The sequence below is a fragment of the Eumetopias jubatus genome, unplaced genomic scaffold, assembly GCF_037043125.1.
Source record: "Eumetopias jubatus isolate StellerSeaLion01/CBP00866 unplaced genomic scaffold, mEumJub1_p1.0 scaffold_4, whole genome shotgun sequence".
NCBI lineage: Eukaryota > Metazoa > Chordata > Mammalia > Carnivora > Otariidae > Eumetopias > Eumetopias jubatus.
The window spans coordinates 72,469,013-72,487,896 of NW_028274810.1; the positions used below are offsets into that span (position 1 = coordinate 72,469,013).

At 51.5% G+C, this 18,884-nt stretch overlaps 1 protein-coding gene across 9 annotated transcripts in view; it reads left to right on the plus strand.

The window, feature by feature from the left end:
* The window catches only part of ERI3 (ERI1 exoribonuclease family member 3), a 125,117-nt gene that overhangs the window by 49,484 nt on the left and 56,749 nt on the right, over positions 1-18,884 (plus strand). For all 9 annotated transcript variants that reach the window (XM_028123246.2, XM_028123250.1, XM_028123247.1 and 6 more), the window contains one exon: positions 16,910-16,982. In XM_028123246.2, coding sequence (XP_027979047.1) covers positions 16,910-16,982 — 73 coding nt within the window. The remainder of the gene's footprint in view (positions 1-16,909; positions 16,983-18,884) is intronic.

Genomic DNA, 18,884 nt, shown 5'->3' on the forward strand with positions numbered 1-18,884 from the left:
GAGTGGGTGTGTGTACAGATGATAGGCATTCTGCCCTGGCCTTCCTAGGGATGCCGCAAGCTTGCAGAGCAGCCTTCTGATTGGCTGGCAGGGGCAGGTGAGGGCCCACTCTCCAGCTCTCTTAGTGAATTGGGCCTTTTTTTTTTTTTAATTTTATTTATTGGGGCGCCTGGGTGGCTCAGTCGTTAAGTGTCTGCCTTCAGCTCAGGTCATGATCCCAGGGTCCTGGGATCGAGCCCCGCATCGGGCACCCTGCTCAGCCGGTAGCCTGCTTTTCCCTCTCCCACTCCCCCTGCTTGTGTTCTGTCTCTCGCTGTGTCTCTCTCTGTGTCAAATAAATAAATAAAATCTTAAAAAAAAAAGATTTTATTTATTTATTTGACACAGAGAGTGAGCATGAGCAGGGAGAGGGGGAGAAGCAGGCTCCCCACTGAGCAAGGAGCCCAATGCGGGACTTGATCCCAGGACCCTGGGATCAGACCCGAGCCAAAGGCAGACACTTAACAACTGAGCCACCCAGGTGGCCCTGAATCGGGCATTCTAAGAGGGCTAAGAATGGGTAGAGGATAGGCTCTGATGTGTGATTTTTATCCCAAGCACAAGCAAAACTGAATGTCAAATTCAGTGGGATTTACAGGGGGAATTTGTAGGGCTGTGTGCTCTTTGCTGCCAACCTGAACCTACCTAGCCCCCAGGTCTAAAACCACCTGTGTGAATAGCAGCGTGCAGGGTAGCCTTCTTTCTAAGTCTCTGAAAAGTATGCTGGAGATGTGGATACCTTTTAGCCCAGAAGACCCCAGGTCCCCCTGCTCAGTCTTGTGATCCCTATGAGATGGCCTCAGAGGGAGCTGGAGAGGAGTAGTAGTGTACAGAATCTCCCTACCTTAGAGGCTCACTATGGTGAGGTGATAGCTGACAGTGTGTTTTTGTGTCAGACCAATGCCTGTCTTTTCCCTAGTGCTGGGTGGCCTGAGGTCTGAGATGCCCTGTGGCATAATGTTCTTGGATCCTGCCCAGACAGCAGATAAGGGGGCATTACTATGTTGTGCATTCCTCCTCTGAAGTAGGGAGGGAGGGAGGGTATTTCCTACACAAAGTAGTTAGGAAAGCCAGCCACCAGCCGCCAGCCATGGGCAGTCTTATAGCTCGGAGGCCAGTGTGTCAGCTTCCTGGCCATGAAGAGGCTCTCAGTGGGCAAGACTGGCTCAGAGTCAGGCCAGGCTCCCAGTGCATACTGAGTGTGTGTGGCGGGTGGGGAGGGGGTTCTGGAGGTTGTATAGGAATTCTGGGCCTTCGAGCTGTAGCCTAAGCCCAGAGAGAACAAGAACCAGACCTTCTGCCCTCCCTTCAGCTTCCCTAGAGCCCTCTCGTCAGCAGAGGTGCATCGGGTTAGCCCCAAGAAGGCAGCTTGAGTTGATGGGGTCATGTTTCAGTTGCAGCTAATCCAAGTCACTCGATATAAATCTCTCCCCGCTGCCTCTCCCCTCCCTCCCATCCCCAACCCACAGACAGGGAAATGAATCCTGGCCCTCGCCCTGAATACATCATGGCAGGCCTGCCTCTAATGAGAGAGGGCCATTCATTGTAGGGTGAAGCTCCCTGCAGAGCCTGGGATGCCATTAATTAAAGAAGAGCCACCTGAAGCCAGTCGTGCGGTGCAGCCTGCCACGCTCAGATGGAGTGGCGGTGGGGTAGCCTCGTTAGCCTGACAGCTCCTTGGGCTGAGAGTTCTTGGGCTCTGAGGAGCGAGGGGTGCCCCGCCTCCCCCCAAGAGCTTGCAGGCTTCTGGGGCCAGCCTACTCACAGACACAGGAGAGTTCCCTCCGGCACATGTCTTGGTGCCTAGCACTAGTGGTAAAGGCGCTCCTAAGTGTGAGCATAGTGGGATTATCCCATTTCCTATGGGCAGGTCCTAGGGCAGGAGCAGGTTTCTGTGGAGTCCACCCGGACTCCTAGGTCCCTGCCTGAGCCCCCTTTCCATTCTTCTCCGTGTGGTCCTGGAGCTGCAGGTCAGCAGGCAGCTCAGCCTGTGTCCTTGCCTCGGAGCCTGGGAGTTTGGGGCAGTTGGTCTACTCTGGAAGGACTTTGGACCTGGAGGGGCACTGGGGAGAAGCTCTGTTGTCTGATCAGTAAGTTCAGCCCCTCCTTGGCAAGCAGAGCCTCTGGTGATTCACTTTCTGGGCACTTTTAGGCTGAGTGGTGGGACTCTAATGTTGGCCTCATCTCCTCATCCACTAGGAAGGTGACAGAAGGTTTAAAGCACTCTAGTGATTTTTTTGGAACCCCTGAAATGGAAGTGTTGCTTGTTTAAAATCCTGATAAAAGATAAAGACATTTGTGTGGTAACTGATAAGGTTTTGAGATGTGTGTGGTGGTGGGAGCCTCATGCGTTAGCCTGCTACAGAGCCGCTGACTGGATGGCTCTTTACTGCTTCACTGGGCCTGAGGCAAGTGTTGCTGCCTAAGTAGTGGCCCCCAGAGTTATACTCCCCTTGACCATCTGTGAGGGTCTTACCACCTCCTCCTTGCTGGCAGCAGGGGCTGTAGGCCTTGAGACCTTTGCATAGCCCAGAGTTCGGGTAGCTCAGCTAGTGTCTGCCCGGCTTGTCAGGAAGACAAATTGGTCCTGTGGCTCTTTGAGACTGTCTCTGGAAGTCTGGTTCTATGCTTTGTGGCAGTATCTGCCAGGCTGCATCAGAGAGCCTCAGAACCAGCTGGGGCCATGGCTTGACCGTATATTCCATCTCTGCTTCCCCACAGCTCACCTGGGACGGAATAGAGGCTGTTACTACCTCCTAGGCCTGGCACTCGGGCTGCACTTCTTTGTGTTTTGAATATTTCTGGACCTTCCCAGGCCTTGGCCATTTGTTTGGGCTCCTCTGTCCTCTGGCAACTAGAGAGTGAAGGCTGGAGGGCTTGTCCCCTGAACGCCCAAGGAGAAGGAGACACTGTTGCTCCTGGAAAATGTTTTACTTTGGGTGAGATATTTCTGTGTGTGTGTGTGTGTGTGTGTGTGTGTGTGTGTTTTAAACTCTGTGTGACTCTTGAGACCTAACCCTTTTTTTTCTACTGTTTTTAGAAATCTTGGTATGACATAGGCACAGTAGGGTACATAAAGCACACAAACGTGAAACGTACAGCTCCATATGTTTTTATGCAAGTACAAACCTGTGCAGCCACCACCCAGATCAAGATAAAAAACCTTTGACATCGTCCTAGAAATCCTCTTGTACCCCTTCTCAGTCAGTAACGCTCTCCGTCTGTCAGGTAACCACTGTTCTGACTTCTTTTACTTTTGGTTCGTTTTGCCTGTTCTTGACTTCCAATAAGTAGAATCATACAAAATGTACCCTACTATGTCTGACTTCCTTTGCTCAACATAACATACAAGAGAGTCTTCCATGGTTGTTGTATATATTAGTAGTTCAGCCTTTTCATTGCCGTATAGTGTTCCATTGTATTTCTGTGCTGTACTTTATCTATCCTTCTTTTGTTGGACTACATAGCTTCGTTAGCCCTTCAGTACATGGTTGTCGAATGAGCATGTGAATGTTCAGTCTGATATGAGAATCTCCCGAGGCCTATCAGCTTGCCCAAATTTCCCTCATACTTTAAAACCTAACCCCAGTCCTTTGGATATGTGGCCTCCCTATCTCTTCTGGAATCTGCACTGGTTTCCCTCTTCTCTGAGGGAGAGGCTGGCCCCAGGCCTGTGGAAGTGGCCTTTGAGCCATGCTGACCCATTTAGTTATTCTTTCAGCAGATGTTGATTAAATACCCACTCTGTCTTACACCATGCTAGGTATTGAGGATATAGCAGTGAGCAAAGAGAGAAAACTTCTAAAACATTCTGCCTTCATAGAGTTTACATTCCAGTGCATGCAGCCAGCACTGCCCTCTGCCCTTTGGACCCTGGTGCCAGAAGAATCTTGGTTTTGCCCAGGCTCCACTATCCTGTGGGGTTCTGCGGGAGCTGGGGGGCAATGGCCCTTGCCACCTTGACAAGGCCTCTGTAGAGCCTGTGGGCTTTTATCTCCCTCTCCTGCTGCTGCTGCTGCTTGGCAGGGAAGAGGTTTCTCAGTATTGGTGCTTCCCTTCCACTGTCCAGGAGTCTGATTCCCTCCGTGAGAGGAGAGAATTAATCTCCAATTTTCCATGCCTATAAGGTGAGTGACCTCTGTTTTGTCAGCGCTTGCCAATCTGTCCTCTAATGCCCAGCCAGGGTAATGGAGACATTACTCTGCGAAAGCAAACCACCAGTTCTCCTTGTGTGGATACCAGACCGATCCAGGCACTGGGAACAACGGGGCAGTCTGTGGGGATCTCCTTACAGTTGTCCAGGCGTCTGGAGACTACAGGGGCATTGACACTGGAGCAGCTTTGGTCCTGAACTGTGGTTGGCAGTTTCAAGGAGGGAAGATGCCCTGCCATCACATTCTCTTTAACCACCATCCATGCCGGTGGGGCAGCTGCTTCAGTTTGGTCTGAAATAGATTCCCTGTGTTGGGCTCCCGAGAGCCCCTGAGAGGCTACAAACACCCCAGTGAGGAAGAGGAGTCAGGAAGCAGGGGTCTTGGAAGATGAAGGCTCGGGAACTCGAGGGTGCAGCTGTCGTAGTGGCCTGTGCCTGAATGATCTGTGGACTTGGGGGCTTAGCTCAGTAGGGCTTGGGAAAGATGGCTGTGAGTGGGTGGGATAAATTTTCAGTGTCCCTGGCTAAAGGGTGACATACTCAGACTTGATAGTTTTGTAAAACTGTTTCTTCCAAAGCCTGCAAGGATGTTGGTTTGGGGAAGAAAGCCAGCCAGCCCAGAGAATCCCGGGAGCCTGACAGGCCTTTTTCTCTGCGATTCTTTCTTGCAGGCAGCCCGAGGCAGCCTGTCTCTTTGTTAACAGAGTGACAGCAATGTGACACCATGGAAATAATTACTAACAAATCACGGTGCTGACTGCAAACAGCTCTCTGTCTTCAGAGGCATGTCAGGGTGCATTAGAGCAGGACTAGAGGAGCGGCACATGTGGGGGCCGAGGCGCAGCCCGCACTCAGACGCTCTCCTCTTCTTCCCCCAACCTGACCCCTTTCTGCTATGGCTGACTCTCCTGCTGGTGACCTTTTCCCAGAGGTCAGCTGAGGAACCAGCTGGATGAATGACGTGTGGCTAGTCCCACTTCCTCTGGGCAGGTAGCTAGGGTTCCCATCTTTGCTAAGGAACACCTGGGTGGTGATGAGAACCAGGAGTTTTTCAATTATGAAGTCCCCAAGAGATGGAGGGATGCACCATTTCTGATTTACTCTACTAGTTAGGGCCAGCTTCACCTGCCAGTGGTCTTGGGGTGATGGGAAATATTTGCTCTAGCTGGACCCAGAATGTGGGGGAAGCCTTGCATCTCAGTGTTGGCTCAGCTCCCTTCCCCCACAGCCCTGGTTTCTTCAATTGCCAGAGTCAATTTTTGGTAAGTCCATTCCCTCTTGGTTAGCAGAGTGATTGCTCTGACTGTCAGGGCTGTAAATAATGTTCCTGGTGTGTGTGGCTGGAGGCAGCCGTGTTGGGTGGGGAACAGAGTGGAAGGAGGAGCAGCACTCTGAGGGCTCCCTCACTCTCCCCCCTCCCCTCTCATACAATATTTATCCAGGGATGGGAGTCAGATGCAGCGACCTCAGGGGTCACCCAGTTAAATAGCTTCTGAACCTCCCTGCATTCTAATTGCTGCAGTTGTCCTTTGCTCTGGAGACTTCTCCTCCCCATTGTCTGCTGAGGCACACACTAATGGCTCTCTTCCCTGGCCCTGCTGGGAGACATATGGGGGGGAGGGGGCGTGCGAGGGAGAGGGCTCATTGCTACCTTCCTTTCCCTGGGGATAAGGGAATCTAGGGCCTATTAACAAGTGGCTTTAGCTAGGAGAAGCACAGACCCCTGCCTCCCTCCTGCCCCTTCCCCAGAGCTGGCTGGAGAAGGAGGCCAGGCAGTGGGTTTGGTTTTGGTTTATGGGGCCAAGGGGCTTCACCCATTTCCAGAGCTATAAGCAGAAATGTGGGACTAGTGACTCTTCTACAAGGCGGCAGACCCTTGAGTACTCAGCTGATGAGCATCATCTTGTGTTTCCATGGATGGTCCCACATTCAGGGTTTGGAAACCTCTAATGAGTGATATTTCCGGTTGGAATGTCTGCATTTTGCCCAAAGATTGGCCATTTGCAAAAGTCTCTCTGGTTCCCCCCAGAGGTTGGTTTGGGTGATTGATGATGGTAGCAGGTGTGCCCCACTTGGTCATTTTAAGAGTGGCATATGCCGTGTGTCTTCACTAGGACCTTCTTTGTGAATGTCATCCTCACTGCAGCTCTTTTCTTTCAAGAAGTCTTTTGGAAACTGCCCTTGAAGGTGCTGACCACTGTGGGTGCTGGAAGTGCTGGCATTCCCAGCAGTAGCCCCGAGTCAGCCCCCGCTGAGAGAAGTCCTGTGCTGGAGGCTGTCAGGAGCACAGGTGGTTGGGATGGAAAGCAGCATGTGCGTGACTAACTACAAGCTGAGTGAGGTGGAGGATGAGAACTTACAGAGAAGATACAGAACAAACAGAACAAACGCCATGAGAGCCCAGAGGTGCACAGGAGAGAGACTGATTGGGTAGTATTTTTTAGCAGGAAACTTTTTTAAAAACCCAAATATTAAAGAAATCCCAATATTACAAAGTATATAAAAGTTGAGCTGCTCTGGTTGAAGCTGGGGCAGGGCCCTGCCATTCTTCCTCCAGTCCACAAAGTAGCCTCATGTCCCTTCTAGAATCCTAGAACCCCACTGAGCACAGTTTAAAAACCACTAGCCTATTCTAATGCCCACCTGGAAGTGTGACTCTGTGTAGGCCAAGTGCTTAACATGTTTTGAGGGAGTCAAGGGAGCTGGGATCAGGGCAGCGAGGTCAGCCAGAGGGTTAAGGGGAACAGCTCTGTCCTTGAGTGTGTCGGAGCAGAGATCAGTCTACATCCCGGAACCTGACCGCTTGCAGCTTGCCTCTCCATGGAGCCTCCAGAGGGCATTGTAGGCCACACAAAAGCAGCCCAGGCAAAGGGTCAAGATGGCCACAGGCCAGGTGGAGACTGTAGTGGGGGACGAGTGAGATATCTTGGAAACAGCTCAAACTGCTAAGGAGCTCTGGATTTCTTGGGCCAAAAAGAATAGCTCATCAGCTGAGATACTGACCAAAGTGCCCTGGAAACCTCCTGTCACCTGCTTCCCCTCCTGCCTCTACCCTCCTCCCTGCCGCCTGCTGGGGCTTCTGCCATTCCATCTGGGAACGAGCTCTAGCCAGGACCTGGTGGCAGCCCTGACACTTCCCACAGTCACAACAGGTGTGGCACTGTGCCCTTTCCTTGGAGGAATTGGCCTTGGGGAGAGCCTGGAGAGATGCTTGTCTTGCTGTCTCACTGGAGAGGGGCTGGGGAGATAGAAGGTATTTGACTTCCTGAACTATTTGTGGCACAGGGGAAGTGCGTGTTATACTTAACGTGCATCTTAAACACCACAGGGTGCTTGTGGCGCTTGTGTGCTTCTTGTGGTCATTTTTGTGGGCTCCGTGTGGGAGAAACGGTAGGCAAGTGGGCCGGCAAACAGTGGAGCAGGGAGGTGCCTTTTACCTATCAGTGCCTTTCGGAGGCTTTGAGCAACTGCTTGGCATTGGGGATTTGAAGTTGATTTTCTCAGGGACAACCGGCAGCCTGGCCTATGGGGCGTCCCTCTGCTCTGCCTGTGTTCTGGTTTCTGTTTGGGAACTCTCCAGAGCAGCATGTCTGGGAACACTTCCAGCTGTGCCGCCAGACCCAGACGCAGGTGACGGCCTTTCGTCTGTACCATAGGGAAACCAAGAGGAAATTAAATGTCATTTGCCCCCTGCACAGCAGGTCGCTGCCAGATCAGACACTGCTGCTCAGAGCTGTGCAGAGGGTACCCGAGGGAAGGCTTCTGCCTGCAGCCATGCCCTCTGAGCTGTGGAGACTCCCAGGTGATGGCCTGGCTCACTCCCAGGGCTTTCTCTGCCAGGCCGGGCTCACCCTGGCCTGGAGCCCAGCCCTGTGCTATATGGCAGCTGTGGCCTATACCAGGCCAAAGGTGTGTGTGTGTACCAGTGGAAGGGAATGGAGGGGACGGGCAGGGCCCTGGGAGTAGAGGACACACAGGAGGCCATGAGGTGATCAGCCCTTCCTCAGAGAATCTGCATGGTGCTGTGGAAAGAGATGGGCCTTTAGAATTAAGAGACCTGGGTTCGAGTCCTGACTCCACTACTTACTAGTTGTAGGATCTTGGGAAAGTCACATTGCCACTCAACTCCACGTCCTCATCTGTAAAACAGAGATTATGGTAAGCTCTGGCTCCTGGCCACCTGTGGGGGAAGTACTTCCTGTTGGGACTGGTGCCAGAGTATCCTCCCCTAGATCTGGAAGGGAGCCCCTGGAGTCCCTTGCCCATGGGCCTCCCTGTGAAATGAGTTGGCCGAAGTGGATGGGGAGGGGGGTGGACAGTAAGTCTGGCCTGGAAGGCATAGCTGGTGATCTCCCCCCACCTGAGGCCTTTCCTTCCCGTCCTGGTCCTCTCAGCTAGGCAGCCCAAGGCCTTTACAAGATGAGCATGGGTCATGGTGGTCACCCTCCCAATTGCAGGGATTCAGCTGGCCCCCTTCAGCCTCACACTTGGCATTCTCCTTCTGTTGGGAGGACCTTAGGGCTTGTCCCCACCCCTCCCTTGCCTTGAAGTCCTAGCAGTGGGCTGTAGTTCTCGGCTCTGCAGTGACATTTATTAACAGGGCTTTAGGAAAAGATGTTTTAATACTGCGAGGTTCTCCCTAGAAAACTCCCCACCCCCACCTTCCCCCCCCCCCCCCCCCCCCGCCCCTGGCCCCATCTGAAGCATGGCTGCTGGTGGTGAAATTCATTAGTGTTCCCTGACAGGCAGTGGCGACAGAGGCGCTCGCTGTCTGCTTCCCGCTCCCTCGCTCTCGTGCTCCTGCTTCACGCACACTGATATTTAAAGCTGATGGGCTGCTTATAGACTTCTTGTACCATGACAAGTTTGGGGAGGGGGGTGGGAGAGGAAGAGACAGACAAGGAGCCAGCTGTCACGCTGGTATTTCAAACAGTACTCTCTCCTGACCCCTTGCAGGCTCCAGCAAGTGTATCATCTTTCTGAAGCCTGTGGTTGGAATTGTAACCTGCAGCTGTCCCAGAGGATGGGGGCAAGTGTGGGAGCAAAATGGGCTGAGAAGTCGGCACTCTCCCAGGGCTGTGGGCAGGCAAAGAGGAATGAATGGAGGGACAGAGAGGGGGGAGAGAGAGAGAGAGAGAGAGAGAGAGAGTGAGTGTGTGTGTGTGTGTGTGTGTGTGTGTGTTCGTTCTAACAGAGGGGACTGAAGCAGAGTGTTTGTACATGCTCCCCAGCAGTGCTCTCCCATCACCAGAAATAGGATGGCCCTTTCTGTCGTCTTTCCAGGAGTGATCATTATGTTTCATGCTGTGATTATCTTCTGGGTGGTCTTGGAAGCTCTGTGAATCTAGGAATCAGGTTTGATTGGCATCTGCCCTTGAGGGTCCTGGGTCTCAGTGATACCCTTAAGTGTGTGGTAGCAGTTGAGGTAGAATGTTCTCCCATTTTGTGTCTAGACTGGGGCCTTGATTTTTGTTCCCTCCTATATGTATGCTGATTATTTAGATTTGGAGAATGAGTTCCAAGGTGCCTCCTCCATGCACAACTCCTCCTATCATCCCTAGGCTTCGGAATTCATTTTTTGCCATTGTTCAGTGGTTTTAGAATTTACCCCTTTCTGTGTCATCCCTAGCAAAGCTTCTCCAGTGTATTTTTCCTGAGTAAGGCGCTGTCTTAAGGCAGGTGACCCGGAAGCCTCTCCAAAGTCTGTTGCAGGTTTGGTCACAGCTGACCTCCCTGTAGCCATACTCCCTTCTATGCATGCTTAGGTAGGAACGTGTTTCCCTTGGCTGGCTCCTATGGCCTTCATAGAGCAGCACATGGAGGTGACGTAACTTGCTCAAGGACACATGGGCACTTGACCAAGTTGTCTCTTAGTGCGGCAGAGCTGTATGCTGGGTGGGGGTTATATTGACGCTCCCTCCCCCGCGCCCCCCTCTAGCTCCGGGTCTGCAGTGGGGGAGCCATTGAAGAATGGGCCTGACTCTTCTATTCCTGCCTCTTTTAGCCTTGTCATTGCCATCAGTGCTGCCATTGGCTTCCTCAATTTCAGCACAACTGTGTGTGTGTGTGTGTGTGTGTGTGTGTCTGTCTGTCTGTCTGTCTGTCTTATCTGTCTGGGGGAGGCAGAGAAGGGTTACTGGATACCCCTCTAAAAGCACCTTGGACAGGGGGTGGAAAATGGAGCCAGAATGCTGCTTCTGTCTGTAGACTGCCCAGGATCATCTTTAATGTGATCACCTTCTACACCCTCCCCCCACTAACCCCCCATTCTTCACCCCACCCTGCACTTTATCCTGTACGCTTCTAGGAGGGGTTGCTGGCATGGGGCCGCTGTCTTGGGTAGCACCTATGTCTGCCTTCCTGACCTTGCTGATCCCTGCATGGTCTGGAAGCACTGAGAGCTCAGCCTGCCAGGGGTGGCCCAGGCCATGTCTTCTGCTGTGGTGCATCTCGCAGGTGAGATGGAAACTAACCAGCTTTGATAAGTAGGAGGCTCCAGCATTAATTTTTTATACATCAACGGTGGCCAAGTGAGTGAATTCAATTATGGGTCTGCTTTCTGTCCACCACCCTCCTCCCCCCAATGTGGTGGTTCAGAGCAGAGACTAAGGAACCTGTTGAAATGAGAAACCCCTATTTCCTGGCTTGACCCCCCTCACTAATTCGGGTTAAATTGCTACGCTATTGCTGTGGTGACACATTGTGCCTGCCTCTGTTTGTACAAGAGGATGCGGTGGGGGAGGAAGGACCAATTTACACCGAGATAAAGGTGTCGCAGCAGATAACTAACATCCCAGCCTTGTGCCCGCTCTCATTGTAGCTCAATTTGCTCTATGTGGAAGCCCAGCCTTCCCCTCTTTCTTCCTTCCCTCCCCTTGCTCATATTTTACCTCAATGCCACAGGGTAATGATGCCCTGCGTAGTGGGGGAGGAGATAGGCACCTCTGGCTGACAGCCCTTCCCGATAACCAAATTCCAGCCCATCCATCACTAGCTACTCTCCTCAACTTGAGGAAAAGTGATCGTGAAAGGCGGGCCGTTTATCACCCAGGGTCTGTTTATCTCCTCTCGTAGGGGGGGAACGGAAACAGGAGAGACAAAGAGCTGTGTCCCTAGCTAAGTGCTGCCTCAGCTGGGATAGGCTGCCCATGCTGGATGCAGACTCATCACGCCGGCCGTGAAGGCTCTGACTGGGTGCATCTCCCAGACTAGGATCCAGTGGGAATGGGACCTTTCCCAAGGCCTTGGAAACATGGCAGTTCTGAAACGCAGGATAGTGACAACATTCCGTGGGCACGTTTGTATCAGAATGAGCAAGTGTAGAGACCCTACATGGAAACAAGCCCCACTCCCCCTCATAGGTGTCCCTTTGGCAGGAGCATCCATCTGGCTGATTGGTTGGGTCTGTTGGCCTACTCCTTGCCCAGGCTGGGCCTTCTGGCCCTCCGTGGCACAACAGTGACTTGGGAGAAGACTGAGCCTTTCTCCCTACTCTTCCCTTTGCTCCTTAATACTTCCCCGTTTCTGCATATCAGATGGGACAAAATAGTTTGCCCTTGCAGGTGGGCAGTATGTGCCTCCTTGAGCTTTTGGACATCAGGACTGACAGCCTACATTACTTCAAGATCTGGGTCTCATGGCCTTCCCAGAGAGGCAGAAAGGAATCACATATGGCTCCAGATCCGGCTGGCTTCCTGCTCTTTAAGGGCTCAAGTCTGCTAAAAGTGAGAGTGTCCTGTATCTCCCTGATTTGGAGTTGCCCCTAAAACGTAGAGAGAATGAGAAAAGCACAGAAGGAATTGCATGCATAACCTTTCCCAGCGCTGGTGCCTGCGCTCCTGCTGGTCCTGGCTGCTGGTGTCTGCCAGTCTATCTGTCAGACCTCCATGGATGCTGCTGGCCTCCTCAACTCAAGCCTAGCAGTTCTAGCAGAGCCCCCCAGATCTGCGTCACCTAATCTTCAAAGCTGAGCTCCTGTTCACAATGGCTTCATCCTGCCCCTACCCATTAGCGAGGGTGGTGTTCCCTTAATGAGCTAGTCCCCTGCCTTGGCTGGCGCCAAGCTGGTCACACCTGTTTGCCATCAGGGCTGTCTGGGCCCAGCCCCAGCACTGGGCTGCAGGTGGTGGGGCTGGATGAGGGGTGTGTGGGGAGGGCCGGGTTCCTTATGTTTTGTGCACTACGCTTGTTGGAGGGGGCAGTTTCTTCTATCCCTCCTCCTCCCACACTGTTCTAAGTGGAGGAGGGCTCTCTGCTTTCTTTTTTGTTATTTGGAAGGAGTAATAAGGGAACTTGAGAAATACCCCATCTTTTCTAACTCCTGCCTAGAGTTAGAAGTAGTGAGGGGCTAGTCAGGCATCTTTGAGGAGGGTTTGATGTTCTCTGCTGAAGACCCTAGGGCCCAGTGTGATAGGAGCAGCGTCACATGGTAAACGCTGAAGGCGGAGTCCCTCTCCAGCCCTCGGCCCCACAGTATTTGGAAAGCGATTGTAATCCCTCGGTTTAGAGCCCACGCAAGACTGGGGGGCCCTTCCTTAAAGGGGGCCCCTTGCATTCATGAAGCTGAAGGAAGTTTTGATTTGGTTGAAAAAATCTCATTCCTTTTTATGGCCTGGACATAATTGGCTCTTTTCTATTGGCCATCAGTGATGTCATTCCGACCCTCATAAAGAAGGGGAAATCACACCTGTGGACTCGGTGCATAAAATTTCATTGGGCAGCAGTAATAAGCATGGCCAGATGATGTTTGGGCAGTTGAGGAGCTCTGTGCCCAGTGATTCCAGCTGCACGGAGACCTGGGCACCATAAACCTGCCTGCACGTTCATGCCCGCAGGCTAGTCCAGGGCCCACTGCCAGTGGCTCTTTTCCTGGTAGGAACTCACAGCATTCGGACCTTTTGTGTCAGGGGGACTTTTGCCCTCTTCCTTTCCAAATTGGTGGAACCATGTACCCCCTGGTACTCACGGACCCTAGCCTTAGGCTCCTAAGAACCCTGGAGCCAGGTGAGACCTTGAGCAGTAACCACCATGCTTACCATGCTACCTGCCTCTCTAAGGCCCCAGCGCTTGGCTTCCCAGGGACTGTGAAGAACTCTGGGTGCCTGTGCATGACTGAGGCCCCGTGCAGTCGGAAGGCTGAGGCCCCACTTCTCGTTCTCCCCTTGGCCTCTTGTGTGATCGAGCAAATCCTTTTTCTTCTCTGGGCATCACTTTCCTTTTTTATGTAGGGGATGACAACTACTCTGACCTACCTTGCTCATAGTTTCTCTTGGTGCTCTCTGAGCTGGCGAGGGTTCTGTCATAGAAATGTGTAGCTGTCTTCCCATGAGGCACCTGGAAGTTCAAGTTCTGGCATTTGGCTCTGTGTCTCTTGTGAAGATGGGCCTGGAGCCTGCCGCATCTCGACTGCTCATGTCTTGGAGTCACAGGGCCAGGACCAGCCGCAGACTGGAGGGCTCAGCAACCTGAAGGCCTGTGAGTCTGCAGACTGCATGTGTCCCTGCAAGTCCTGAAGCCTGAGTGAGAATTACAGTCCAGCCTTCCTCTGCTTCAGTCAGCCACGGGGTCCAGATAGCACTCAGGGCTGCTGCTGAGCCGTGTCTGAGGCTGACCAACCCGCCTGGTGGTCTGTCTAGTCTGTCTTTGATGTGGCCCCTCTGGTATAGGTCTTCCTCCGAGAGGGTCAGGTAGGATTCTACTGTGCCAGACCCTCCCTACCTGGGTAGAAATGTCTACCTTTGATATCTTGCTGAAAAGGGAGCCGCCACCCCCTCCACCCCCACCCTGTGCCCCCGACCAGAGTTAGCCACAGCCAATAGGACTTCTGGTCCGTGTCATCTAAAAGAAACTGGGACTGGCTAAGGGAGAATATGGTAGGTGGCCCAGGACCCCTGCCTTTTGCTGGCCGGTCCCCCTGACCTGTTTCTTTGCAGATTCTGCTGCTTCTGGTGGCCCCTTCACTCACAGACCTTAATGTGGTTTTTCAACAATACCTGAGCTCAGCAAGCATTTTCACAAATAACAAGGGTAAGGAACATGAAAGAAAAATGGAAGGAAATAAGAAAATTATCCAAAAAATACAGTTCTCCTTAAGCAACCACATTGTGTAGCGCCTAAGGCTATCTTTCAGCCTTCAAAACCTTGCCTAGTATCCTTATATTCTTGGTCCTTGGTTCCCTCATGGGGACGTGTTACCTGGGTACTCCTTCATCGTGGTCTCAGCCAGAACTTCCCTTCTGGGAAATTGACTGGTTGTAATTAATGTCCCTGTGCCACCTGAATATTTGAGAGGACCCTCCCCTTCAAGTAAGGTATCTCAGGTCTTAGAAAAGTAAATTTCTTAGTGTACTGCCTGAAACATGGGTATCAGTTTCCTCTGAGCGTCTGCCAAATAACAGAGTAATGGAGGGGAGGCTGGACTGCCCTGGAACTTTCTGGGGTGGAACCAATCACCTTAACTGGATTCTTACTACCAGACTTCCTCAAAAAGGAGTTTATACTGTGGTCTCCACTTTCTTATCTCTTACTCACTGTTTGACACGTTGCATGTTGCCTTCTGCTCCCACCAACCCACTGATGCCAAATCCATTGGGTTTTTCTCAGCTGTCATTTTGCTTGACCACTCCGTGGCATTTGACACTAATGACCTGTAATTTAAGCTGAAAAATCGGTTGTATATATTCCAGAAAGGGGAAGTGTGCTTTTAGGTTGTTTAGGTTGACCACAGGTTGATATAAAGTGAGGCCAAAAGAGCATGTGTGACTCTGGGTATCTGATACCCTGAAAAAGGTCCAGGAGCTCTGCCCTCTAGGAATGAGGATAGGTTGGGTGAGTCCTGACTCATGGTACATTATCTCCTGTGGAATTCTGGAAGGAGATGAGAAGGGACCTCTGGGGAAAGCTTCCTGGGCCCTCAGATCTTGGGAGTATTCTGCAAGGAAGAGATGGAAGTCTCACTCTCTAGTTTCTAAAGACTCAGACAGAGACAGATTTTAGTTTAGTATTAAGAAAGGATATTCTAGAATTGAAGGAGACCAAAACTAGGGCTGATTGCCACATAAAGTAGTGAGTTCCATGTGTGTGGCGATGGTCTTCTAGGGGTGACCTGATTTCATTCTTGCTCAGTAACACTGCCGAGACATTAGCCTGGGCCTTCTGCTCATCTCATTCCATACTCTTCCCTGTTGATCTACTCTTGTGGCTTTAATTTCATTTAAATTACATTAACGATTTAGCAGTTTATATCTCCAGTCCAGACCTCTGCTCAAAACTGGATATGCAGCCGCCTCTTTAGATATCATTCCCCTGCCACATGTCTCCTAGGCACTTTGAACTTAGCAGACATTGAGTGCCCACCATGTACCATGCACGTACGTAAAACTGTATTCCCAAACTTGTGCCTCCTTCCAGTGGTGCACCAGGGGTGAGGCAGTGAGCAGTCCACTGTGATTTGGGCAGAGAATTTAAAAACAGTCATAAAATTGACTAAATACTGTTTTGCTCTGGGTGTCCGATATCCTGTCTGTGCCCCTGCCTCCCTCTCTGTGTCTGACTCAGGGAGTAACATGAAGCTAGCCAAGCCACAGACCTTTGAATTGGGCTCTTCTGCTTCCTCTCATTGGGCGCCCCCATCCCATTTGGTTGCCAGGGTCTCCTTCACGTCTCATGTCTGTTCCTTGCTTGTTATTTCTACAGCCTTTGTCTAGCTTTGGGCTACTACCCAGCTTTTTCAGGGTATTGTTTTTGTCGGCCCCAGATAAATCTTTGTAAATCACAACTCTTCAGAGGCTCTCCACTGCCTATGGCCAAGCTCTTCTCTTAGCAAGAAAGTTCTATGTTCTTTCACAGCTACTATTTCTGGTATTTTACTCCATGTTTTCATGTATCCCAGTGCTCCAACTTAAGGCTGTTTAGTCTATTTCTTTTATTGTCCATCCCACTGAACAAATTGTGAACCCCTTGGAGGCAGGGGCTAAGTCTTAACGTTTTGAGCCCTAAGTGCCTGTCTATTATTAAACTTCAGTAAATGGTTGAATGGATTTATGCGGGTACAACATCCTATTTAGAGGGAAAGACCATTTATAAATAATAAGAAAGGGCTTTTGGCTTAAATTCTGACCTTTTATCCTTTTGCATGGTCTCTTCTCTATCAGCAGAAAACCTCTTGCTAGAGACCTAAATGTGAACTGGAGCCCCTGCCCAGCTATCACCAACTCACATGCTCCTCTCTCTCTCCTCCCGTCTTAGATCCCTGCCTCTCTGCTGTAACAAAACAACTACAAACTGGTGCATTGGAAAGAACGTAGGCTTTGGGGTGAGATAGACCTGGGTTCAGTTCTTGGCACTGTCAGTTTTTAGCTGTGGGACTTTTGGTGACCCCTCTGAATTTCATTTTCTCATCTGTAAAAGGTAGGCAACAATGCCTCCCAGCATCGTGCTGAGGAATCACATGCCAATGCGAGTAAGATCCTTAGCATTTTGCAAGCCATCAGAAAATAGTAGCTGCTGGTGTTAGTTTGAATAGAGGTTCCAGGTGCTCACATTTAGATCTGGAACCTAGTGTCCAGGGTGCTAGAGGTGCGGTGCCTTTCTTGGGCAGAGTGGGACCCGTGGCTAATGGGTCAGCCTTCTGAGGAGGTGTGTTTGCATTTCCTAGATTCAGACTCCATACCTGGGACATGGGTGTTCCCAACTTGTTCTCTTTTCCCTTTCTTGTAGGCTCCCAGGCCAGTGCCAGTACTTGGGCTTGCCAGTGGCGGATTACTTCAAGCAGTGGATTAATCTGAAAAAGGTACTGTGTCTGAGCCCCATTCGGGTGCTTCCTCTGGGTCTCCTGTCCCCAGGTCCCCTCCCCCCTTGCTTGCTTTATTCATCTCTGTTCTCTTTTTGTTGTCATCTCTTTTCTTTTTGTTCTCCTTTCTCAACATCCCTCCTTCTTCTTCCCTAGCTAACATGCACTGGAAGGGTGTGGACCTTTCTGGGAGGGAGGAGCTGCTTGGGGACCAGGCTGCAGGGTAGAGTATAACATTATCCAATGTAGTGTCATCCAGATGTGCAGAGAAGTCCCAATGAAGGGGACTTTCTAGGTTCTTGCTCAGAACTAAATCACTGGGCTGAGCTGCATTGTCTTTAGGAGAGATGTGGCACTAGCTGAGCCTCTGGGAAAGTATCCTTCTTTGATGTGATCATGAGTGTGGCCTCTGACTGTCCTGAGTGGCTCTGGTATCACCCTCTGGTTGGGAGGTAGAATTAGTTCAGGCTGGCTTTGGTCCTGCCTCGCCCCAGCAGAGCCTTGCTCATGTGACAAGGACCATGGAAACTAGAGCCCAATTCCCTTTGAATATGAGGAAGGAGACTGGCCCTAATGTAGCACCAAGTACCTGGGGAGTGGGTGCTGGGGCTCTGGGCTGGGAGGGACCCCATGTGGCTATGAAATTGGGACCTGGCAGAGAATGAATTACCCAGAAAACTCTACTTTGCTAGTGTGTGTGCTATACTTCCTAGGTAAGCAGAAGAAAGGAGGTATAGGAATAGACTCTCAAGATAGAGATCCTCCTTCCTATCCCTCTGTTGCGATCATTCCTCCAGGAGGCCCAGTCCGCTAGAGAGACTCACCCCCATAATTCTGATGTAAGGGCAACAGCCCTCGAGCAACCTTAAGAACCCCATGCCGCTCATCAGCTTAGTGACTCCCAGGAAATCAGAGAAGAGAGAACACACCAGGGGTCAGAGTAGTGGCCCCCAGGGGGACTTAGAGAAGAGAGCCGTCATTGAAGGGTATTGTGAGGATTTGGCTCGTGAACTGGGTATTCAAGGAAGGTGGAATATGAATCTGAAGAGGAGAGAAGACTTTCCAGGGGAGCAGCATGCTTTTGGTGTGTGTATCGGCTGGAGCTAAGTGAACATGTGGAGGAACAGTAGAGGAGAATGACTTTGGATGTTGTTCCATCAGTCTCAGGGCAGCCATTCTTTATGGCGACATTTGTGAACTCCTTTGCTTTCCCCTGGTACTCAGGTTCTTTACACGTGGTCCTTGGCCTGTTTGTACTTTGATCCTTACCCACCTCTCCAGCTGATCTCCCTTGGACCTGAGCAGTAGCTACTTACTACCTTACATCTTTGGCTGAGGGGCCAAGCTCTGTCCTTCCTCCAGGTCTTGGCCTGTGGCCTTACCTCTGTCTGAAGTGTCCCCCAGTCATCTTCATAAGGCACGTTTGCTCTTCTTGAGGATTCAGCTCAGGTATCACCTCTTCTGACAAGGTCAGCAGTCAGTCTCTTGTCTTGAGACTCCTCGACCCTTTGGATATCAGTGATCTTTGAGCGTTGAAACTGAGTCCCAATCTGTTTCCTCACAGACCTGTCCGTCTGGAGCACGGAGACTGAGGCTGGTTCCTCTCTGTGTCTGAGGTGGCCAGATCAGGGCTGAGAACAGAGTGTGTGCTCAGTGAATTGTGGCTGGCTGGCTGGCTGACTGATGTTTGAGAGCTGGCTCCACAGGCCTCACACAGGGCTTGGTGGGGCTCTGCACGAGGGTGTGGCTAGGTCTGCGCTCCCGGAAGACAGCATGTCAGCTGTCAGAGTGCATCTGAGGCTGCTTGCTGGCCTTAGCAAATGTAATGTGAAGGCCCGGCCAGGCGAGGCAGGCGCTGACCATGAACAGTTGCTGTGTGAAGTTCGCTAGACTCTTTGGTGT